Raw genomic sequence first — 19,655 nt, forward strand, 5'->3', positions numbered from 1 at the left:
GAATAATTACAAAATTAAAACCCTTCCCAAAACAAAGTCTGAGCTTTAAATATCCAGATTTTCTTTCTTTCTTTCTTCTTCTACTTTGAATTGCTTTTCTAGATGAAAAGAGCTTTGCCCTTTTTAAAAAAAACTTAAATACGATGTTAATAATTGAATATCATTGAAATTGCTTAGGAACCTGAGGCTAGTTTGTTTCAGTTAAGTGGGGTTGTACCTCTGCTTTTTGGTATTCAAAGCAGTAAGGACATTATTTTTCTGGCCTTAAAGGAATTTCAGAATCAAAACGGATAGGCTCTGTAAAGCTAAAAGGTTGGGATGGTTCACTCTGGAAAATGCAGCACAAGGTTATCCTCAGACTTCTTTTGATATGTTCGGAATAAACTCCTTTTTGGAGCAGAAACACTTTGAACCTGACGCTTCCACTAAGATCTGGTGTGCTGAAAAAAAGATTCACTTCTGAAATTGACAAGGAACTTCGGCGACTGGCTCCTCTGTGTAGGCTTAAACTGGCTTTAGTAATCAGATCTTTAATGTGGATTCATTATGTGTTCTGACAGTTATCGAAGGGGTTTACAAAGTTTCATAGTAGTTTATCAATGGGGAATTGACAGGATTTAAATAAAAATAGTTTATACAATTGTTTTTTTTTAAGCACTGAGGCATTTGACCTGTCAGCTTATTTTGCATAGTCCAAGTTTTCTGTAAATAAAGATTTTTCTTATTACTTTTTTGTTCCAGTTTTGGTAACAGGGCTGTCTATGCTATTATTTGTTTTCAGTTTTGCCAGCCTTCTGTGATATAAGTAGTTTGAATGATTACCAACTTGAGGATTAATTATATTTCGTCACTGCCACATGGGATTATTACATGTTCATTGGTTTTACACGATTTAGCTGCTCCTCATCTAGCTGGGTCCCATTTCACATCAGATATATGATTCACCTTGCTAAAGGGGAACAGTGCAAATCTGCTAGAAAAAGAATAATGTATAGGTGTGGGCTAAGCATTCCCATTTCATTTGTGGGACCATGATGTCTGCAGAGGCTGCTGTAAATTATAACAGCAAAAGCCATTCCATATTCCCACTCCCCCCCTTTTGATTAAATTAAGCATTAGGCAGTCATTTGGGGGGGAAAAGTAAACGATCATTAAATTCAGTGCAACCCTTTTCTGACTGAATGAAACTAAATTTATAAGGAAAATGGTCCCAGTCTTATTTGAACACAGCCTCATATTTGTAGGGAAACTAAAAGTCACCTTTTTACCATGCAGCCGCAGGACTTGCCTGGGCAGTTCTTACTCAGGCAACATCTTCCATTGGTTTCAAGGGGAGATATTGCCTGAGTATTGCTGACCTGGGCCTAAAACTGTAATTTGAAATGCTGTTTTACGTACTAGGGGCCTGATTTTGATGTCACTTCACTCAGGAGGAACTCCATTGAATCCAGTGGGGTTACATTGGTGTGAGATTGCTACGAGAACAGAATTAGGTTTCAACTTTTAAAAGTCTCCCTGCCTTGGCCGTGAGTGATGATCAGTAATTTGAAAATGTTTAAACTCTTGTTGAGGAGTGAGGTTGGTCATTGTGAAGGAGGAATCGGTGGCTAAACAAGATTGCGGTAGAGAAGTGTCTTCCAACTATCACAAAGATGTTTTTTTTCCTGCTTGTTTTTTTTTTCCCATGTGTTTCAGGACATGGAGGAGTGAATCAGTTAGGGGGTGTTTTTGTGAATGGTCGTCCACTCCCTGATGTTGTCCGCCAAAGGATTGTGGAACTTGCCCACCAAGGTGTCAGGCCGTGTGACATCTCCAGGCAGCTACGGGTCAGCCATGGTTGTGTCAGCAAAATTCTTGGCAGGTAACTTTGTTTCTGTAAAGGAAAATATCAAACTCTGGATCAATGATTCTGAAACAAGAAACATATCAGATGGAGACTGATAGAAATGACCTAGGAATGACAGGAAATTGCATAGGATCAGTCAGTCACAATTTAAGTTGTCTCACCTGGGAAGTGAAAGCGATTTTTTTTTGTTTATTTACTTCACGAAAAATTCTTGCAAATAACTGAAGAAATGAAGGGGAGGGATGGCACATGTGGTCTAAATTTCCTGCACCTGTGTGTACTGAACAAATTGACAAAGCTGTGCATCATCTGCAGTAAAATGGAAAAACCAGAAGTTATGAATCTGGCAGTGAAAGCTACCTCTTTTATTTTCTAAAGAACATTCTATTTTTAGCATATAATTTCACTGCCTAAAGCCACCAAGAGCAGTTGTCAGTCAGCACATTCATTTACATGGCCTCTTTTGAAATTTGTCACAAAAATTTCATTTTAAGGCTTGTTTTATTCTTGTGATAAGTTATATTCCCAATTAGAACACAAAGAATTATAAATAATCATTAACGCTCTTAATTCTGATACTTTGAGAGTAGCCATCTTTTCTGATTGGAGATGCTCAAAGTAGTAAAGAAATAGTAAATTAAAAAAATCGATCATGTCAGAATTAGGTTGTGAACTTGATTTAGATTCAGGAAAGTCATGACTGCATTTTAACTCCTTGTGCACGAATGTGAATACCATATATCACTGGTTTTAAATGAACTAGAATGCAAGTATCTTGGGAACTTTTTGCTGCCATACTTTTCTATTACCTTCTATTTTCTCTCTATAACTCAGAGAAGTTTTTAAAATGTTTATTGAGCATTAATAATTGAATTAACTTCATTGTTTGCATTCCACTGGTATTAGTCATATTCTGACCTTCACTTTCCCCCCTCAATTTTAATTGATCTGTTTTATTGGTCGGACTGTAGTTATAAAGATTGTTAGAGCAAACATTTGTCTAGCAGTGTACATAGACTCTTCCTTCTAAAATAACTGCAGCAGCAGTCCCACGTGGACAAATGCAGTACTCAAAATGAATCTAGCAAAGCTAAGGATTATTTCACGCTTATTCCATGAGACCCATTGTCTCTATTGGAGTATTTTCTCTGCAGTCCTATTCAGATTGCTGCTATAATGCCATAGGAACCAGTCATATGCACAGAAGGTCCCAGAAACCCAGTGGACCTGGTTCTTCTCTCACATGCCACAGTTTTACTCCAGTGTAATTCCATTGGAAATCAGCAAAGTTACCCCTGATTTTACACTGGTGTAAGTGAAAGAACATGTAAGCTCTGATATCTTTACTCTTTCTGAGAGAGAGACTTTTCTCGTGTGGGACTTTCCTGCCTACCACAAGCTGCTCCATTCTGTTTGATCTTTGAATCTGTTCTGAGTGCTGGTCCTATTTGTGACATCCTACCGCTCTAGCAGTTTTACAAACCATTTTTATTAGTATCAGTGCAAAGCTAATAAATAGGCAACTCATTTGCCTACTGCGGAAAAGTCCAACCACTTTCCTGTTTCAGATTTGAATAGATTTGTCATTAGATATATTTGCATTATGGAGCTCAGAGAGCAGCTCCTGAGTTTTGTCATTTAAGTTGTCAACAATAAATTGGAATTTCATAGCTCATTATTTTCATAACTAATAATTACGGTGGGTAAAATGTCACTGTAATTGGAGCTGCTGTCTGTGGGGAAAAAATACGAAGGCTCCACGCAAAAACATTCGGTTCCAAATTCTGGAACTGAAAGTCTTTGAATCCGCTTGTTTTTAGTCAAACGTTGGAAAAAAACACAAAACATTCAAGGAAATAAATGTGAACCTTTGGGGTGATGGTCTGGATGGTGGCAGAAGGAGGCCGACTGTAGCTGATCGCTCACGGAGCATTACAACAGGGGCGTCTGCCCTGCGCCCATTTGAGGGGAGAATTGGCAACCTGCCTGGAGCTCAAGGGCAGGATCTAATTTGCATAAAATCAAGCAGATTGCAGCTGCCCTGTCTTTAGTGTGGGGTTGTGGCCAGATTGAGAGGGAGAATTGCACTCTGGGAGCTGTAGTCTCTGTGGGCCTTGCCCCAGGTTAAAGATAGACTATCCAGGTGGGAAGAGTGCTCTGTGGAATTCTAGAGGTTTAGTTGGCCTGCAGGTTGCCCCCCAGCATTACAGGGAAATTGGGATTAAGTTATTCTGGGGCTGACTCTGTAAGGGCCTCATTTTATGCCCTTTAAAGTCATTGGAATCTTTCCATTGATTTTAATGGGGTTCAGATCAGGCCCTTATCTTCTATGCCAACGTCCTTCAATGAGGCAAAACTGTTACCCAGCAACATAGGGGCCTGTCTGTCTGCAGAGTCCAAAATGCATCACCAAACTGCTTGTCAGTTGGCTAGTTTCCTGTCGGCTAGATTATCCAGAGCTGGAGGCGACAGTAAGCAAGGGGCAACAACCAGTGATCGTTCACACAGGCAGGCCCGAGAGAGGGAGACTGGTTACACAGAGGAATTTTTATAAATGCTGCCATTTTTTGTTTGATCCATGAAAATTGTGAGTGGTTAGTAATGTAGCACTAGGCTTACCAGAGCCCTGTTCTGGAGCTTTCACTCACTGGAGGGATGGCATAAGCGAAGGTTACAAGGTCTGGTTTGCACAGTCATTTTTCATAGGCATGATTTTTTTAGGCGCATCATGCAAACATGTTTGTGCCATTATTTCATCATTCACCCAAGGAAAGGGTATGGGGTGGGAGCAAGTATTTCCTTCCTGCCTCAAGTTCATTGTTAGGCTCAACTCAGGGCAGCCCAAAGGTTTAATCCATCACAAATGTGCATCACCTTCCATTACTAGTACTCAAATGAGTGCATGGAGACAGAAGTGGAACAGACCATTTGTTCCAAATTCATGTGAAAACAGGTGCAAACATCATCTTGTCACTCCCATTAAAGGGATTTTTTTAGGCTCTGAAAGAAGATTGCCCACAGGATGATTAAATCTGTAATACAGAAGAAATTTGATGAATGCAACTGCCCTTGAGACACAAACTTCGGTCTCATAACATGTTCATGCTCTTTTGCATCGCAGAGATTTTAGGAGATTCTTTTTTCCTCAGACAACACAGATGTCAAGTAGCTGCAGAGAAAATATATCATGTGAACATATGTTTTTATTGGGTGGGTTCTAGTAAAGATCGTGCTAAAAATCTGGGATGTGCCAAGGTCAATGAACAAGTTTAGGCTGATAAAGATGATACAGCCAGGCAAGGTCTCCCTGTATGTAGAACCCATGAAGAAATGGGAGCTCTAAGCACAGAGGGCGTTTAGAATCAGGTCTGATAGGGAAGAAAGTATCAGTCTCTCTGCTGTTAGTTCTGGGCTTATCTTTATCTGGTCTTAGAAAATTACAAACTGTAAAAAAGTGCATGGCATCGTTGACTTACACAGCCAGAACAACGTCATCACTTACAGCACAACTTTTTGGCTTAGCATTTAGGGAGATTGTTTTCTTCCTTAGATTTCCTCTTGGTCCTCTGTGGGCAGAACAAGACTCTCACTTTAAGCAATACAGTAACAGCAGTTCTCAAAGTGTGGGTCAGGACCTCAAAGTGTGTTGCGATGCTGTTTTAATGGGGTTGCCAGAGCTGTTAGACCTGCTGGGGCCCAAAACCGAAGCTGAAGCCCGAGGGCTTCAATCCTGGATGGTAGGCTCAGGTTACAGGCTCCCTGCCTGGGGCTGCAGTCCTTGGGCTTCGGCTTGGCCCCGCCCACGGCAGTGGGGCTCAGGCTTTGGCCCCCATTCCAACCCAGGACAGCTGGGCTCACGCAGGCTCAGGCTTCAGTCCCACCTCCTGGCGTCATATAGTAATTTTTGTTGTCTGAAGGAGGTCGCAGTGCAATGAAGTTTGAGAACTGCCACAGTAGGACCTCAGAGTTATGAACACGTTGGGAATGGAGATTGTTTGTAACTCTGAAATGTTCGTAACAGTGAAAGAACCATAATGTTGTGTCCAAACATTTACAACTGACCATTGACAATGCAGCTTTGAAATTTATTTTGCAGAAGAAAAATGCTGATGTCCCTCTATTTTGTAGTAGTTTAACACAGTGCAATATTGTATTTGCTTTCTTTGTCTCTGCTTTTGCCTGACTGTGCACTTCCAGTTCCAAACAAGGACTGTGGTTGACTGGTCAGTTTGTAACTCTGGTGTCCGTAACTCTGAGATTCTACTGTATTTTCCAAGCTTTTGTTTCAAGAAAAAGAAAAAAAGAATCAGGTTCTCAGCTGGAATAAATTGTTGCAGCACCACTAAAGGAAGTGGAGTTGGTCTCATTTACACCGGCTGAGCAGCTGTCACAGTGTCTTTAATACAATTCTGTTAAAGGGCCTGATCCTACCACTCTGTCTGATTGGAATAATTTTTAATCACATGAGTAATCTCACAGACGTCAACAGAGCAATTTGTGGGCAAAGATTATGGTATCAGGCCCTACGAATTTAAAGAAACCAACCACTCTACTTTCTTCTGAGAATAGTGATGAGAAAATATTTGTTTCCTCCTTAAGAACTGGATATTGAAACCATAGCTCCCTGGAAAAGAGAATACAACAAAATGTTACACTGGCATACTTACTTCAAGTGTACTCTGCAAATATTTGTCATGATACTACTTTACCTGGCCTTCACGTGGGTGGGAAGTGATGACAAGGCATTTACATTAATGATGGCGAATTTCCCTCTAAACAGTAATTTATTACAACAGAGTTTAGTACAAAAATAATGGTGCTGAATGTGATTTGTTTCTATTATGTCCCTACCTCTGATTAATAACACACATTTCCAGTTAATTTAGGAACTCAGCATGCCCTTTAATCTTGCATTGTTTCTATTGTCTCGCTGTTATGGAAAAATATATGTTTTATACTGGGGCCCATTTTCAATTACTATAAATTAATCCATTGGGGAGATAATGTACTACGTAGTCAGGAAGTGTGAGTGAAAGGGCAAATGTATCATAGAAGAGACTGGAGATGCATTGTGCTAAAAGAGTGCGCACTGTAAATCTCCAACCTTCCTGTCTGTCAACTCTTGGTAACTAAAGCTTTGTCTTGGATTCTCTCCCAGGTACTACGAGACTGGGAGCATTAAGCCTGGAGTGATTGGAGGATCCAAACCAAAGGTCGCCACACCCAAAGTCGTCGAAAAAATTGCAGAGTATAAACGCCAAAATCCCACCATGTTTGCCTGGGAGATCAGGGACAGGCTTCTGGCCGAGCGAGTGTGTGACAACGACACCGTACCCAGCGTCAGCTCGATTAACAGGTACAGATTTGGACAGCCCCGGTGAGTGGCTTTTGCCACTAGAATTTGCAGCTTCTCCTCATTTGGGTCATTTGCAAGTAATCTAGTTTGTGTTTGTTTCCTGGATGACTTGGGCAGCCATGAAAGCCAGTGGTTGAGAACCGGGGCGAGTGTGTGGCATATTATGAACAATTGCTATCACCACGCAGCCTCTCTGCCGCATCCCGCTCCCGACCTGCAGTTCCTTTGCTGGGAAAGACCCACGCTTATTCGAATTGAGCCCCACACTCGCAGGGTTGGATTCAGCAGTAAGGGATTTCAGGATATAAACATTCCCTAGGGATAAGATCGAGACCACCAGTGACCTGAACTACTGGTGATCTAAAAAAGGTTTGAATTCAGATTCAGCTGAGGGTGGGAAGAGTGGATGTCTAGTGATTAGAGCATGTGAGCATTTCTGGATTCCCTTAGGCCAGATTCATGTTCAGTGGGGTAAGGTACTGCTCACCATGAGTAAGGCTGATGGAATCTGGTCTGTAACCTTTATATGCCTCAATTATCCGCCTGTAAAATGAGTGGTAAATTTACCCACCCAGAGGGGTGTTTGGCGAGTTAATTAACTTTTAAAAGAACTTTGAGGAACCTCACATGCAAGGTACTACCCTGGGGCCTGACCCTGTACTACAGGAACATTGCCATCGACTCTCATGGGCACAGGATTAGGGCCCTGTGAGGTACAAAGTATAATTACTTTTTTTCGAAGTGCTCCACCTAAATGAATCTTAAGCAGAACTATTTAGGAAGCCAGCACTAATCCATTTTGTGTGTGTGTGTGTGTGTGTGGTTTTAAAAATCAACATAGTTTTCATGCAATGTCATCCAAATCCCCAGAATGCAGCTAACTCTAAATTTCCATGTGTGTGTAGGGTCATGTAATAAATAGATGCCATATTATTTTATGTGTCTGTTTGGAGAGCCCAACCTGGATGCCCTTGTGGAATTGCCCCTGAAGTATTAATAATCTCTGACATGATAACATGAAAAATAATGGGTGGCCCTTTACCTCCAAATCAAGTGCAAGACTGGGTAGACAATTCAAAATGTTGAATGGTGTCTGCAGTTTCCTAACTGGAGTGAAATCCTAGCAGCATTCAGTAATACTGAGAGATTTACAGATTTGGACAAGAAAGAGACTAGTTTGAGAAACGGAACAGAAACCGGGGGCTGAAAGAAAATCTTAATACTTGGTGTCCTCAGATAACCGAAGGGCAGCTCCACTCCCACTGAAATCCATGGGCGTCTTGCCATTGTCTTCATTGGTAGCGTGATTATTATTTTTAATTATTGGACCTTCGGGGTCAGGGCTTCATTGTGCTGGGTGCTCTACAAGCACATAACCAAGAGACACTCCCTGCCCTAAAGAGATTACAACCTAACTAGGCCTCTCACTTGTTTTAATCCAGTTTTCACATTTCACTCTTTTGTTGCCTTCTCTACCACTCTAGTGTATTTCTCGTACCAATAATATCATGGAGTGATCCTGTTTACATGTCAAAAAGTTGTGCCATGATTTGGAAGCCACCCCATTTGGTGGAAATCTCATCCCTTCTCATGCATCTGCAGTTGTGGCTCAGAACCTTCCTTTGAAATGCATTCAAGCTTTTTGCATTGGTTTGTTTTATTGGGCAGAATCGTTTTTTGCTACCTTACAGCCCCTTCCTGCTGTTCAGGACTTGCAATTGCATGTAAGAAAAACCCTACATATGGTAATAAGTCGGGAATCTACTCCAAAGACGTGGGGCCCCAATTCTGCCGTCCATTCCTGTTCAGCTCAGCACTCTCTGGGACGCAAGCACAGGATTAAAGTTAAGCATATATGTAAATGCTCTGCTGTGCTGGGGCAGTAAGGTCTGACCCTGCACATCTTTGCTCATGTAAGGTAGTACCACTGCAGTCAGTGGACTTCTCATGTAGTTAAGGACTACTGTTGTTACTGGGTTTGCTGGGTCTGTCTCTTTAAAAGCAGTTCATCTCTGAGAGCCCTGGGGGAAGACTACCCAGCCAGAGGATGATCGTCTGACATTCCACTGCATGGGACCTATAGTCCATAGCAGTCTCCGACCCCAGCTCCAAAACAGGAACCATGGGGCTGGTGCACATACATAGGGTAATGTGAAAGTCCCCATTTCGTTTTAACTATTACATGCAGGATTTGTTTTTCTCTAGCCCTTGGCAAAGAACAATTCCCAAATTCTAAAATGGTAAAGCACAGAATTTACTAGGGAAAATCATCAACATGAGCAGAGCGCCACAGTGCAGACGCAGGGCAGATATAGTATACGCTCATGCACATTACGTTCCTACATGCGAATGTTTGTTCACAGGGCACATTAACATTAACAGGGTAACATTTTCAAAAGCACCTAAGTGACTTAGGAGCATTTTCAAAAGTGACTCAGGGGCAATTTTGAAAGGTATTGCGACACCTAAAGATGCAGGCAGGTGCCTAGAGGGGTTGAAAATGGGTTCTGGGTTTGTAAATCACATAGATGATTTTAAAGTGTAACCCTCTATCCATTGACTTTGGATCCCCATCGAAAGCTCTTGCTTCTGCTTTGTGTCGTAAGTAGCGATAGACAATGGCTGCACGGCCCACATGTGGAATAAATGAAGGGGAGTCATGCAATATCCTCATTCCACCTGGCCTCCCTGCTTCAGGGGAGGGAGGGAGGGACGAAGGAGCCAGCCTATTGCTACTTGCAGTGAAGGCAGTGCTGCACCAGGGAGCTGGCTGGCACGCTAGGCAGTCTCGTCTCTTACCCCGTGCTCATCACCATAGCACAGCTGAATGCCTTCTAGTACAACATACTTCAAATAACACCTGCCAGGTGTTTGCCACATTGATTAATGCCCGACCAGAAGATCCTCAGATACTATGGTGATGGGCCAAGGAGAGGAACCTGGGTAGAAGAGAATTCAGAATTTGGGATAGCCTCAATTCATACAACCAATACTTGATAATATTAATTAATATTAATCATAGTAGACTCCTCAGCAGGAGCAAATTCATGACAATAAGTTTTAATTAATCATAATTATTAGCTTCACTCATGTAATCTGCAGCCTCACTGGCTGCTTTATTATCCGTTAACCTGCCAGAAATAAAGATATTTACATGTAAGAAGGCCCTGACTTCTCTTAATTCCTTCTGACAACTCAAAATCCTTGTGCAAAGTGTTATTTCCTCCCCTTCCCTCTCATGCAGATAGATCTCACTTGAGGGGCTCAGCCCTGCTCCCATACTAAGGTCAGTGGCAAAGCTCTCACTGGCTTCAGTAAGACAGGATTGGGCCCCTGCTCCAGAAGTCCTGGCTTGTTGCTGGGGGAAAAGAATGCTGGTAGGCACTGGCCAGCTTGGCCCCACCACCAGGAATGTAGTGATTAGAACTCAGCACCTGGGGCCGCTTCCCAATCTGCAGCTTTCAGGGCCTGATGGGAGAGGCAGGGAGGGAGTCAGTTCCTACGTTAGGGAGCATGTCTCGCCAGCTATTTCTGCTCAGTAGAGAAATATGGGAATGCCATGTGATTAAGTACCTAGTGTATGGGGCTGGGATTCAGGAGACCCAGACCTGGGATTCTATTCCTCGCTCTCTCACTGGCCTACTGGGAGATCTCGGGTGAGTCATTTCCCCATTCTGTGCCTTGGTTTCCCCCTCTGTAAAACAGGGATCATGATACTGACCTGCTTTGTAAAGAGCAGCAAGACCTTCTGATGAAAAACTCCTTATATAAAGAGTTAGGTGTTGTTACTATTGTGGTCACTACTGAATGGTTGTAAAATAATAGAAAAAGATCTAGTGGGAACAGATAAAAATTCTGCAGAAAACTAATTTTACATAAAAGGAGTCTGAATGATAAAGCCCTTATCTGAGAATAATTTTTAAGCTTCTTCCTTTTGCTATACGCACAAATGCAGACCCCCACTATAACTTTACACAGTTGGTCCATGACTGAAGTTTTGGCATTCTTGGGTGAACATATCAATGTGCAAAAAACTGATGTAGAGCAAGGCATAAACTGGGAATCTAGCTTGTTAAATAGCCCCGGAAGAAATAATCACCACAGCATGCTGTCAAAATAGTACATAAAATGTACAGACCTACTGTGAGAAGCATGTCAATGAACTATGTAGTTAGCTGAGTCAACACCACTGCACAGTTAGTATTTGGGCCTGATTTTCCTTCCACTGAAGTTCATGGCAAAATGTCCATTTATGTCCTGGGCAGATGTCTCACACCTTTTGTCTTTCCCGCTTATACATTGTCACTGTCATTTTTGCTAGCGCATTCCTGTTGCCTTTCTTGCTAACTGGCCCCTTTCCAAAAAGCCACCACACACCCTTTCATTTATGTCTCTGTATCAGTCCTACACCACATGCACAACTGCAACAGATGCTGCTCTCTGGGAACACTGGTGTAAATTGGGAGTGACCCCTTTGAAATTCATAGAGTGACTCCAGATTTACACCAGTGTAAATGAGACCAGAAGATGGTCTGAGGGTCCAGTTATGACAAGGTAATTATTGAGTTTTGATGTCTTGCATTTGGTCCAAGATTTGTTGCTTTCAGTGTTCCGTTTGATTTGGGGTAAAAACTTCAAAAACGCCTCAGAGACTTAGGAGTGTAAGTCCCATTTTCAAAAGTGAAAAAGATTTTTAAAGGCATTTAGGCGCTCAAAGATAGGTGATAGGTGCCTACTGGGTTTTTTTAAATATGTTGGTGCCTAACTCTTACAGAAATCAACGGGAGTTCGGCGCCTTGGGCACTTTTGAAAATCCAGCTAGGCATCTACCTCTATTTTCAGGCACCTGAAAACCTTAGGTGCTTAACAGCCTAAATCTCAATGGAACATGGGCTCCTAATTCACCTGGGCCCAGATCTTCAGCTGTATTTATATGCTTTACTCCCATTGATTTCAGAGAGGTTCCTAAATGCCTTTAAGGATCTGGGCCTTCAGCACTTTTGAAAATTTGGCCCTAGATCTGCCCAGCTGTCTGACTTTCACTGTGCTTCAGTGGAATAATACAGGAAAAGATGTTTCCTTTACCATCTAAGTGTCCTGAATGGACAAAATACCTTCTAATGTTCTCCAGGCACTTATATTATTTACCTGCAGTTTCTACAGTGTGCATGCATCATAGTAAGGAGCCATTTGTTTCTTTTCAACTACATGCAGGATCATACGGACTAAAGTACAGCAACCACCCAACCAGCAGGTCCCAGCCTCTAGTCACAGCATAGGTGAGTCAAACTTTTTTTATATGAACAAAATAATATAATGGAATCCAAATATTCTAAAGAACTTTTAATCATTCTTATGGACAGATAATTCTGCATAAAACACTTCAGCACACGTACTAATGCGCCTTCTTTGTCATTTGGCAAGGGCTGAACATGGTAAATGAATTTTATAAATACTGCTAAAAGATTTTGAATTTTACTGATTAGTATGATAAATAGCTTTCACCGTGAGACAGAAAATTGAAATCTAAACCAACTCCCCTCCCCACTAATGGGGATCTATAGAAAGTCAGATAATTAAAGTAATAAATCAAGAAAGGGATACTTATTCATAACATTTTCTGCATCATTAGTCAGTAAGTAGTTTTGAATGTGTTTTTTTCTTCTATCAACCATCCCTTCTATAAGTCTTTGTGCACTTGCAGTCTTGGGTGAAGAGGTACCAAAACTTTCCAAACTTTCTTCTCCTGTTCTTCCCTTCTCCTTCCTAATGCAGATGTTCAGGCCAGAGCAACATGCTCCAGCCAGGTTCCGATGCTGCTCATGTCAGGAGACAGCAACCCCGATTAATACATTTTTGTGGTTAACGGAGTTGGTGGCCTCAGCCCAACTTTCTTGTTCGTGGAGATTTTTGATCTCTTTAAACATTGTCTTAGGCAACTGCATGTGTATTGCATATTCTCCCTTTGTAGGCATGTTCACTCAAATCAGAAGGTGGAGCATTCCTCATTTGAAATGTCCATTTCCTGCAGCGTTCATGCCTCTTTATGTGCAGAATGCAATGAAGGCAGTGAGCAGCGGACATTATTTACTTCAGTTGAACCAAGATTTGTCTTTTATAGCTAGTCCCTAGGAGGTTAAACTTGGGTTTGCTTTCTTAGTAGCAAGGTGTTCCATGGAGGGTTGCTAAAGGAAAGGGAAGGGAAAATGGCCTTGGGGTGACGGTACAAGACTTAGGCAATCTGGGTTCTGTTACCATCGATGCTACAGAATGGGACCTCCATTAAGCACCTTGCTTGTGGGTCTGGTAGCTCATTCTGCAAGTAGCCCCGGTGGGATAAAGTACTGCTCAGTGTGAGGAAAGGCAGCAGAATCTCTGCCCTAGTGTCCTCATCTGTGAAATGGGGGTAAGGCTCACTTCTCAGGTGTGCTGTGAAGTTAAACTGAGAAATATCTGGGAGGTGCTTTTTGCGAGACTCAGTTGGAAAGTGCCTGGGCGTACTGCTATTTCCAGACATTTGGAATTGTTTTATCAAGACAGTGACTCTAAGAGCCTCCGCTGAAGAAAAGCAGCAGCTAGCGTGAATGATAGGTTAAGGCTTGATTGTGTTACCAGTGAGTTCAGGAGCAAAACTCCTGATGGCTTCAGAGGAGCCTTTGTTTATACGGGGCAAATCCTGACTCTGCTTTGCTCTGCATAGATGGAAGCTCGGTGGTTCATCTTGATGCTGTGGCCGCCGAGCACAAACAGAGTGCTGACTCTCCCTGCTGGCACTGTGGGATTAGCAGCTGTGGGACGGCAGTGTGACAGCCCATCCCCTCCTGCACCCACCCCACTGCCCTGGGTCAAAGGATGTGTGTATGCTCATGCTTCCCTGGCCCCAGGAAAGGATGGAGAGCCAGCTGTGGAGAACCTTAAAGAGGCCAGTTGGGCACAGCAACAACACTGGCTGACATCTCCAAATTTACATTGACCTCTAATGCCACTCCCTGTAGGACAGGTCAGTACCCCACCTGCCCTACCGGGGACATTCTGTCAAAGGGAAGCAGCTTTAATTCATGTCCTGGACAGCTCCTGGGGGCTTTCGCTCCATCCTCTCCCCAGCTGGGCCTGCTCACGCTGTCTGCTGTGCTCTAGGGCTCCTGGCAGACCCAGCTTGCAGGCTCTAGCCCTGGCCACCTGCAGCCTGAGTTCTGCCTGTTTGTGTTGACAGAATCCAGGCAGCGAATCATGCACATTGACTCATTCTTACCACATGCCAGGGTGGTGTATGAGGATGGACGGGGAAACCACAGGAAGGAGGGTAAGTGCTGTGCCCATGGTTACAGAGGGAGTCAGAGCTGGGATTCGAACTCTTGGCTTGGGCACTATTTCCATCTGCATCCTTGGTCAAATCACTTAACCATCTTGCCTCAGTTTCCCTACTGGGGATGTTATTATTCAATTACTTGCTTCCCAGGAATTGTGTTGGAGGTTAATCAGTTTGTGCTCGCAAAGCATGTTGAAGATGTAAAGTGCAATCTATAAGTGCTAAGCATTATTATAATTACAGTTATCCTATCCATTCAAAGCCATTCCACCTCTTTAAAGCTGTAAACTGATAACCAGACATTTCGACAACGTCTTCTGATCTTGGTAATCCTTCTTCGAAAGGTTCCCGTAGCAGGGTGCTCACCTCATACTTTCCTCCTGTTTAGTGTTCTGTGTAATACTGGCGAATGACTCCTCTTCCCCTGTTGCAGTTGCTGGCGTCAGGATGAAGGGTTTAATACAAAAGGCTCACTGAAGCACTCCGACGGTTAGATTACCCACCCTGTAGTTCCCCCACTAATAATACATCAGCAGGCTTGGATTGTGGCTTCAGGTTAACTCCATATCACACTAGATTCTTATTTAGTGGCTCAATATGTAATGTTACATTTATTGTATAGAGAACGAGCCAATTTAAAAAAAGATAAACAGTAGATAAAGCACAACATGAGCTTTGACATTTGTGAGGTGCATATATAAGGTGTTTGATGGGTGTGGCAGTGAGACTACTTTTCAATGGCCTTCAATGGTCCCTAAAACAAGCACAGTAGGGCAAACTCAGCCATGGGGGAGGGATAGCTCAGTGGTTTGAGCACTGATCGGTTAAGTCCAGGGCTGTGAGTTCAATTCTCAAGGGGGCTACTTGGGGATCTGAGGCAAAATCAGTACTTGACCCTGCTAGTGAAGGCAGGGGGCTGGACTCAATGACTTTTCAGTTCTATGAGATAGGTATATCTCCATATGTTATTATAGTTGTTGTTGTTAATTGGAGCCTTGGACCTCTAGTCAGGGACTGTTGTGCTAGGTGCTGTACAAACACAGAGAGAAGAATAGTCCCTGCCCCAAAGAAGTTACACTAGAAGAATAAGACGAGAACAGATGGAGACAGACAGACAAGGGAGTGTAATGAACCAGTGACGCAACATTGTGTCAGAAGGAGAGGCGGTGTGCTCAGCTCTCTCATGGCACCACTGCCAGATCCAACTATTTTTTCACAACTCTCACAATCTTTGGTCTTTTTCGTAATGTCTGAGTTGCTGGAATCAGATTATGGCCTGAGAATCGCAGCTTTCATTAACAACAGGAGAAAGCTTCTAGGCCACACGGTGGGAGAGAAAAGGCTGAGACCCGACCCCTCAACACTCTGACACCCAGGGGCAAATAAAAAGGACCCCACATCTTTTTGATTATTTTGTAAATCTAATGATTTTGGGGGCCTGACTCCTGATTTCTGAACACTTGGGTTTGGCAGCACAGTCTGCTGCCAGCCAGTGGTTTTAATGAACAATGGATGCCAGGAACCAGAACCACCGTGGTACTGATAGAAGAGAAGCAACCTGAGTGGAGCACGGCCCTGAGGGTTACTTTAGGGCCCAAAGCTGCTTTCTTTGCTGGAGCGGGGTTCACTTAGTGGCCACGGCTCAACAGTCTTCAGAGTCCTGGGGGCCTTGTAGGTAATCTGAGGGCCTAGTGGCCAAATTATAGTCTGTCCTTCTCTGGGTTACCCCCGGTTGGGCTAGGGGCAGAGGGAAGGGTTGGGAGACCCAGGCCTTCCCTCTCCACTGGGTCCAGAGCAAGAGGGGAGGCTGTGTTTCCATCTCCTCTAGCTGATACCCCAGACCAACCTCCCCTGGGCCACTTCCTGTCTCCCAGGGCACTCTTCCTTTTGGGGCATGGTCCATAACAACACAAGATTCTATTACCACAGCAACCAAATACACAACAGATGTGATCACAGCCCTCTGCCTCCCTCCTCGAGGAGGCTGTTCAAGAGTCACAGTGATTGAGAGAGTCACTTGGGGTTGCCCAGTTCCCTTCCAATGTCCAGTGATTTCCCCCTTGGAGAAAAATGGTCAGGGCCCTGGCTGCCCCATCAGGCCTTGGTCCAGTCCAGGTCCTTCCTTTATGGATTCCTCTGTCGCAGAAGGTCCTAACAGGCTCCCTTCCTGCAGACAGCTTCTTCTTCCCTCTCCCTGTGTGATTGCCAGACTCCCATTTTAATCAGGTCCTCCATTTGGGGCATGCTCCACGGCTGATGTGGAGTGGGGCCTTCTTGGCCCAGCAGTGCTCCATCACCGCTTTCATCTCAGTGAGAGGGTCTGCAAACCCCATCGCATGTGCACACACAAAGCCCCTATTTCAGGCAATTGTGTGTTTGCCACAAGCTATGCTCCATCAGCCCCTCTTCAAAACTCATGTGTCAGAGGAAACACAACAAAACAGGCATGACCATTCAGCTTCTTAGCTGGGGCACTGCAGAGTCACATGAAATTGTTGTGGCTGAGGGTGTGGAAAGTGGTCCCAAGATGACTGGGATGGCAAGAGTTGTGGGCACGCTTTGGCTTTCATGTTCGTCTGCACGCTGACTGCTCTGCTTTTAATTACAGCCTCCACGGGGTCCGTGACCCAAGTCTCGACAGTGAGCACTGACTCCGCAGGCTCCTCCTACTCCATTAGTGGAATTCTGGGAATTACATCCCCCAGTGCTGAAAGCAACAAACGCAAACGCGATGAAGGTAAACGGGCCTATTTTCTCTTTGGTGGGTAGCATGTACTGAAAAAGGGGTGGGCGGCGTTAAAAAGATGCTCTATCTGCTATTGTCCTCAATACTCACTTTCTTAGAATTCACCATATCTAGTTGTGTCTAACATGGGTCCATGTAACCTGCTTTTGTGACTTAATCTGTTAATGTGGGAACTGTTTCTACCGGAGTGCTACTGCCTGGCCAGTTGGGCTGAGATAGGTACTGAGACAACAGTGTTGCTAAGGAGACATTGCCTGTGTGTGCAAGGTTTTCATGCTGGTGTGACTCCATCAATGGCAATGGAGTTTCTTCCGATTGCTACAGGTTTACGTGAAATCACAATCAGGCCCAGATAGTTTGCCCCTGCTCTACTTGAAGTCAATGGCAGCTAGAATGGAAGCAGGATTGGTCCCATGGTTGGGTGCCAGTATTCAGATACGGTAAAGCTCTTGGGATGCATTGCATTTTATCAATGACTTAAGAATAAAACTGAACTAAACTAAGAAAGCTTCCCGCCCATCAGTGCCAATGGCAAGATACATTATTACGATGGCACAACACTGCACCTTGTTAAAAAATAAAATACAAACGAGGTGGGTTAGACTTGTCTGAGGTCGGGATGGTTTATAGGAACAGTTTCCTTTGCCCCAGCTCCCACTGACATCAGTGGGATTTTTGACAGCGAAGGTTGTACTGAAGACTGCTTGATTTTGCTTTGTACGGAGCATTTCCTGTAGGTTTTGCATTTTTCTTAAGGTTCATAGTTCAATGTCACTTTGCAGCTTGGATGTCGCTTTGATGAACACGTTGCATTACCTTTAAAAATAAGAATAATTTAGGACAAAGGACAGGATATTCTGAGTTTGAATTTTTTAAAGATGCCTTAAATTATAACCGACTTTTTCCTTAGAATCATAGAATCATAGAATATCAGGGTTGGAAGGGACCTCAGGAGGTCATCTAGTCCAACCCCCTGCTCAAAGCAGGACCAATCCCCAACTAAATCATCCTTGAAGAGATGTTAAGGATGTTTCTTATTATCTAACCACAGGAGTTCCAGAGGTTAGGAAATACCATCGGGAGAATATGGCAGCCACTCCCACCTATTATAATCAAAGGAGTGGGACAATTTTAACCCTGGGGCAAGTTTAGGGCCTGATCCTGTAGACATTGTTGTATGGGAGTGACTTCACTGGGACATCTCACATGTGTAAATTACTTGCATGTGGCAATGGTTGGAGGATTGAGGCCTTAGTTTGTTTTCTTTCTGCCCATTTGTTGCCACCCCTGCTTCTTAAACTACTACAGTCGTTGCTTTTGTGCAACGGTGGTCACAAAGTGCAGACACTGCAGTGCTTGACGAGGAGTCTGTTCTGCCAGCCATGAGCCTGCCCTGTTCATGGGATTTGCACACACACCTCAAGGGGAGAAATGACCCTGGAGTCTTTGTAAACTCTGGGGCAGGAAGGGAAAAAGCAGTGTTTTCTCGGTGGCCTTGAGCCTTCCAAAGAGCCTGACAGGACATTTAAGCCAGTTATTCTCCTGTTCAATTCATTCCACTCTTTGTATGTACACACAGAAAACGAGCCTGACTTTTAAACAGCCCGGAGTGCCTGTCCAGGTCGAAACAATGAGTGCGTGTGGCCGTTCCCAGGGCTGCACAAAGCAGTCAGGTGCAGAGGGCTGTTTAAATCCTGGGACCATGGAAGTCAATTGCAAAACTCCCATTGACCTCTGTGGGGCCTAGATTTCACTAAGACTGTGGCTGGCTGCATGGGTGCAAAGACTCAGTTTGTACATGCAGTTGCAGTAGGTGTGCACATTAATTAGATGTGCAGTTACACACTTGACTTTTTGAAAATCAGGCCATAACTATACAAATAAATATTGGCATTATAGTAGGAGCAGTAGCAAAATCTGTAGTTAATTAAAGATGTATAACCATCTACTGTGGTGATAAAAGCAATATGGGAACCGGGACAGAAAATTTAGAATCTCCATCCTACAGCCCTGTTTCCAGTCACTTGTAACTTTCCAAAACATTCTCCTTTGGGGCCGACATTTTACAGGGTTGATCTGTGCTGAAACGTGATTTTTAAAAAACTTTGAGCTAACCTTTTCTGCAGTGCATTAAGGGAAAAGCGGCATAGCCCCTTGGGTTTTGGAGAGAGGCAGTCTTAATGTTGCAAACTCTCACAGGGATATCAGAATAGTTTCATAAATTTCTTCTAAAGCCCCAGCTCCTGTCGTCACAGGAGAGTCTCAGATTTCATTTATAAGAAGTAAACCCTCATAGCTGCAGAGAAAAGATTGAGAATGTGACTGTGAAAGGCTCAAACCCAGAAGGCTACCCATCCCCGGTATGCCAATCCGCAATAGCAGTACTGCTATCTTCAGC

General features: G+C 43.6%; 1 protein-coding gene across 4 annotated transcripts in view; it reads left to right on the forward strand.

Annotated features, from left to right (window-relative positions):
* The window catches only part of PAX5 (paired box 5), a 230,165-nt gene that overhangs the window by 15,169 nt on the left and 195,341 nt on the right, over positions 1 to 19,655 (forward strand). For 2 of the 4 annotated variants that reach the window (XM_050943148.1, XM_050943149.1), the window contains exons 2-6: positions 1,696 to 1,861; positions 7,005 to 7,202; positions 12,417 to 12,481; positions 14,416 to 14,505; positions 17,120 to 17,248. In XM_050943148.1, coding sequence (XP_050799105.1) covers positions 1,696 to 1,861; positions 7,005 to 7,202; positions 12,417 to 12,481; positions 14,416 to 14,505; positions 17,120 to 17,248 — 648 coding nt within the window. The remainder of the gene's footprint in view (positions 1 to 1,695; positions 1,862 to 7,004; positions 7,203 to 12,416; positions 12,482 to 14,415; positions 14,506 to 17,119; positions 17,249 to 19,655) is intronic. The other 2 variants (XM_050943150.1, XM_050943151.1) reach the window with 1 other exon arrangement.

The sequence above is a fragment of the Gopherus flavomarginatus genome, chromosome 3, assembly GCF_025201925.1.
Source record: "Gopherus flavomarginatus isolate rGopFla2 chromosome 3, rGopFla2.mat.asm, whole genome shotgun sequence".
NCBI classification, from domain to species: domain Eukaryota; kingdom Metazoa; phylum Chordata; order Testudines; family Testudinidae; genus Gopherus; species Gopherus flavomarginatus.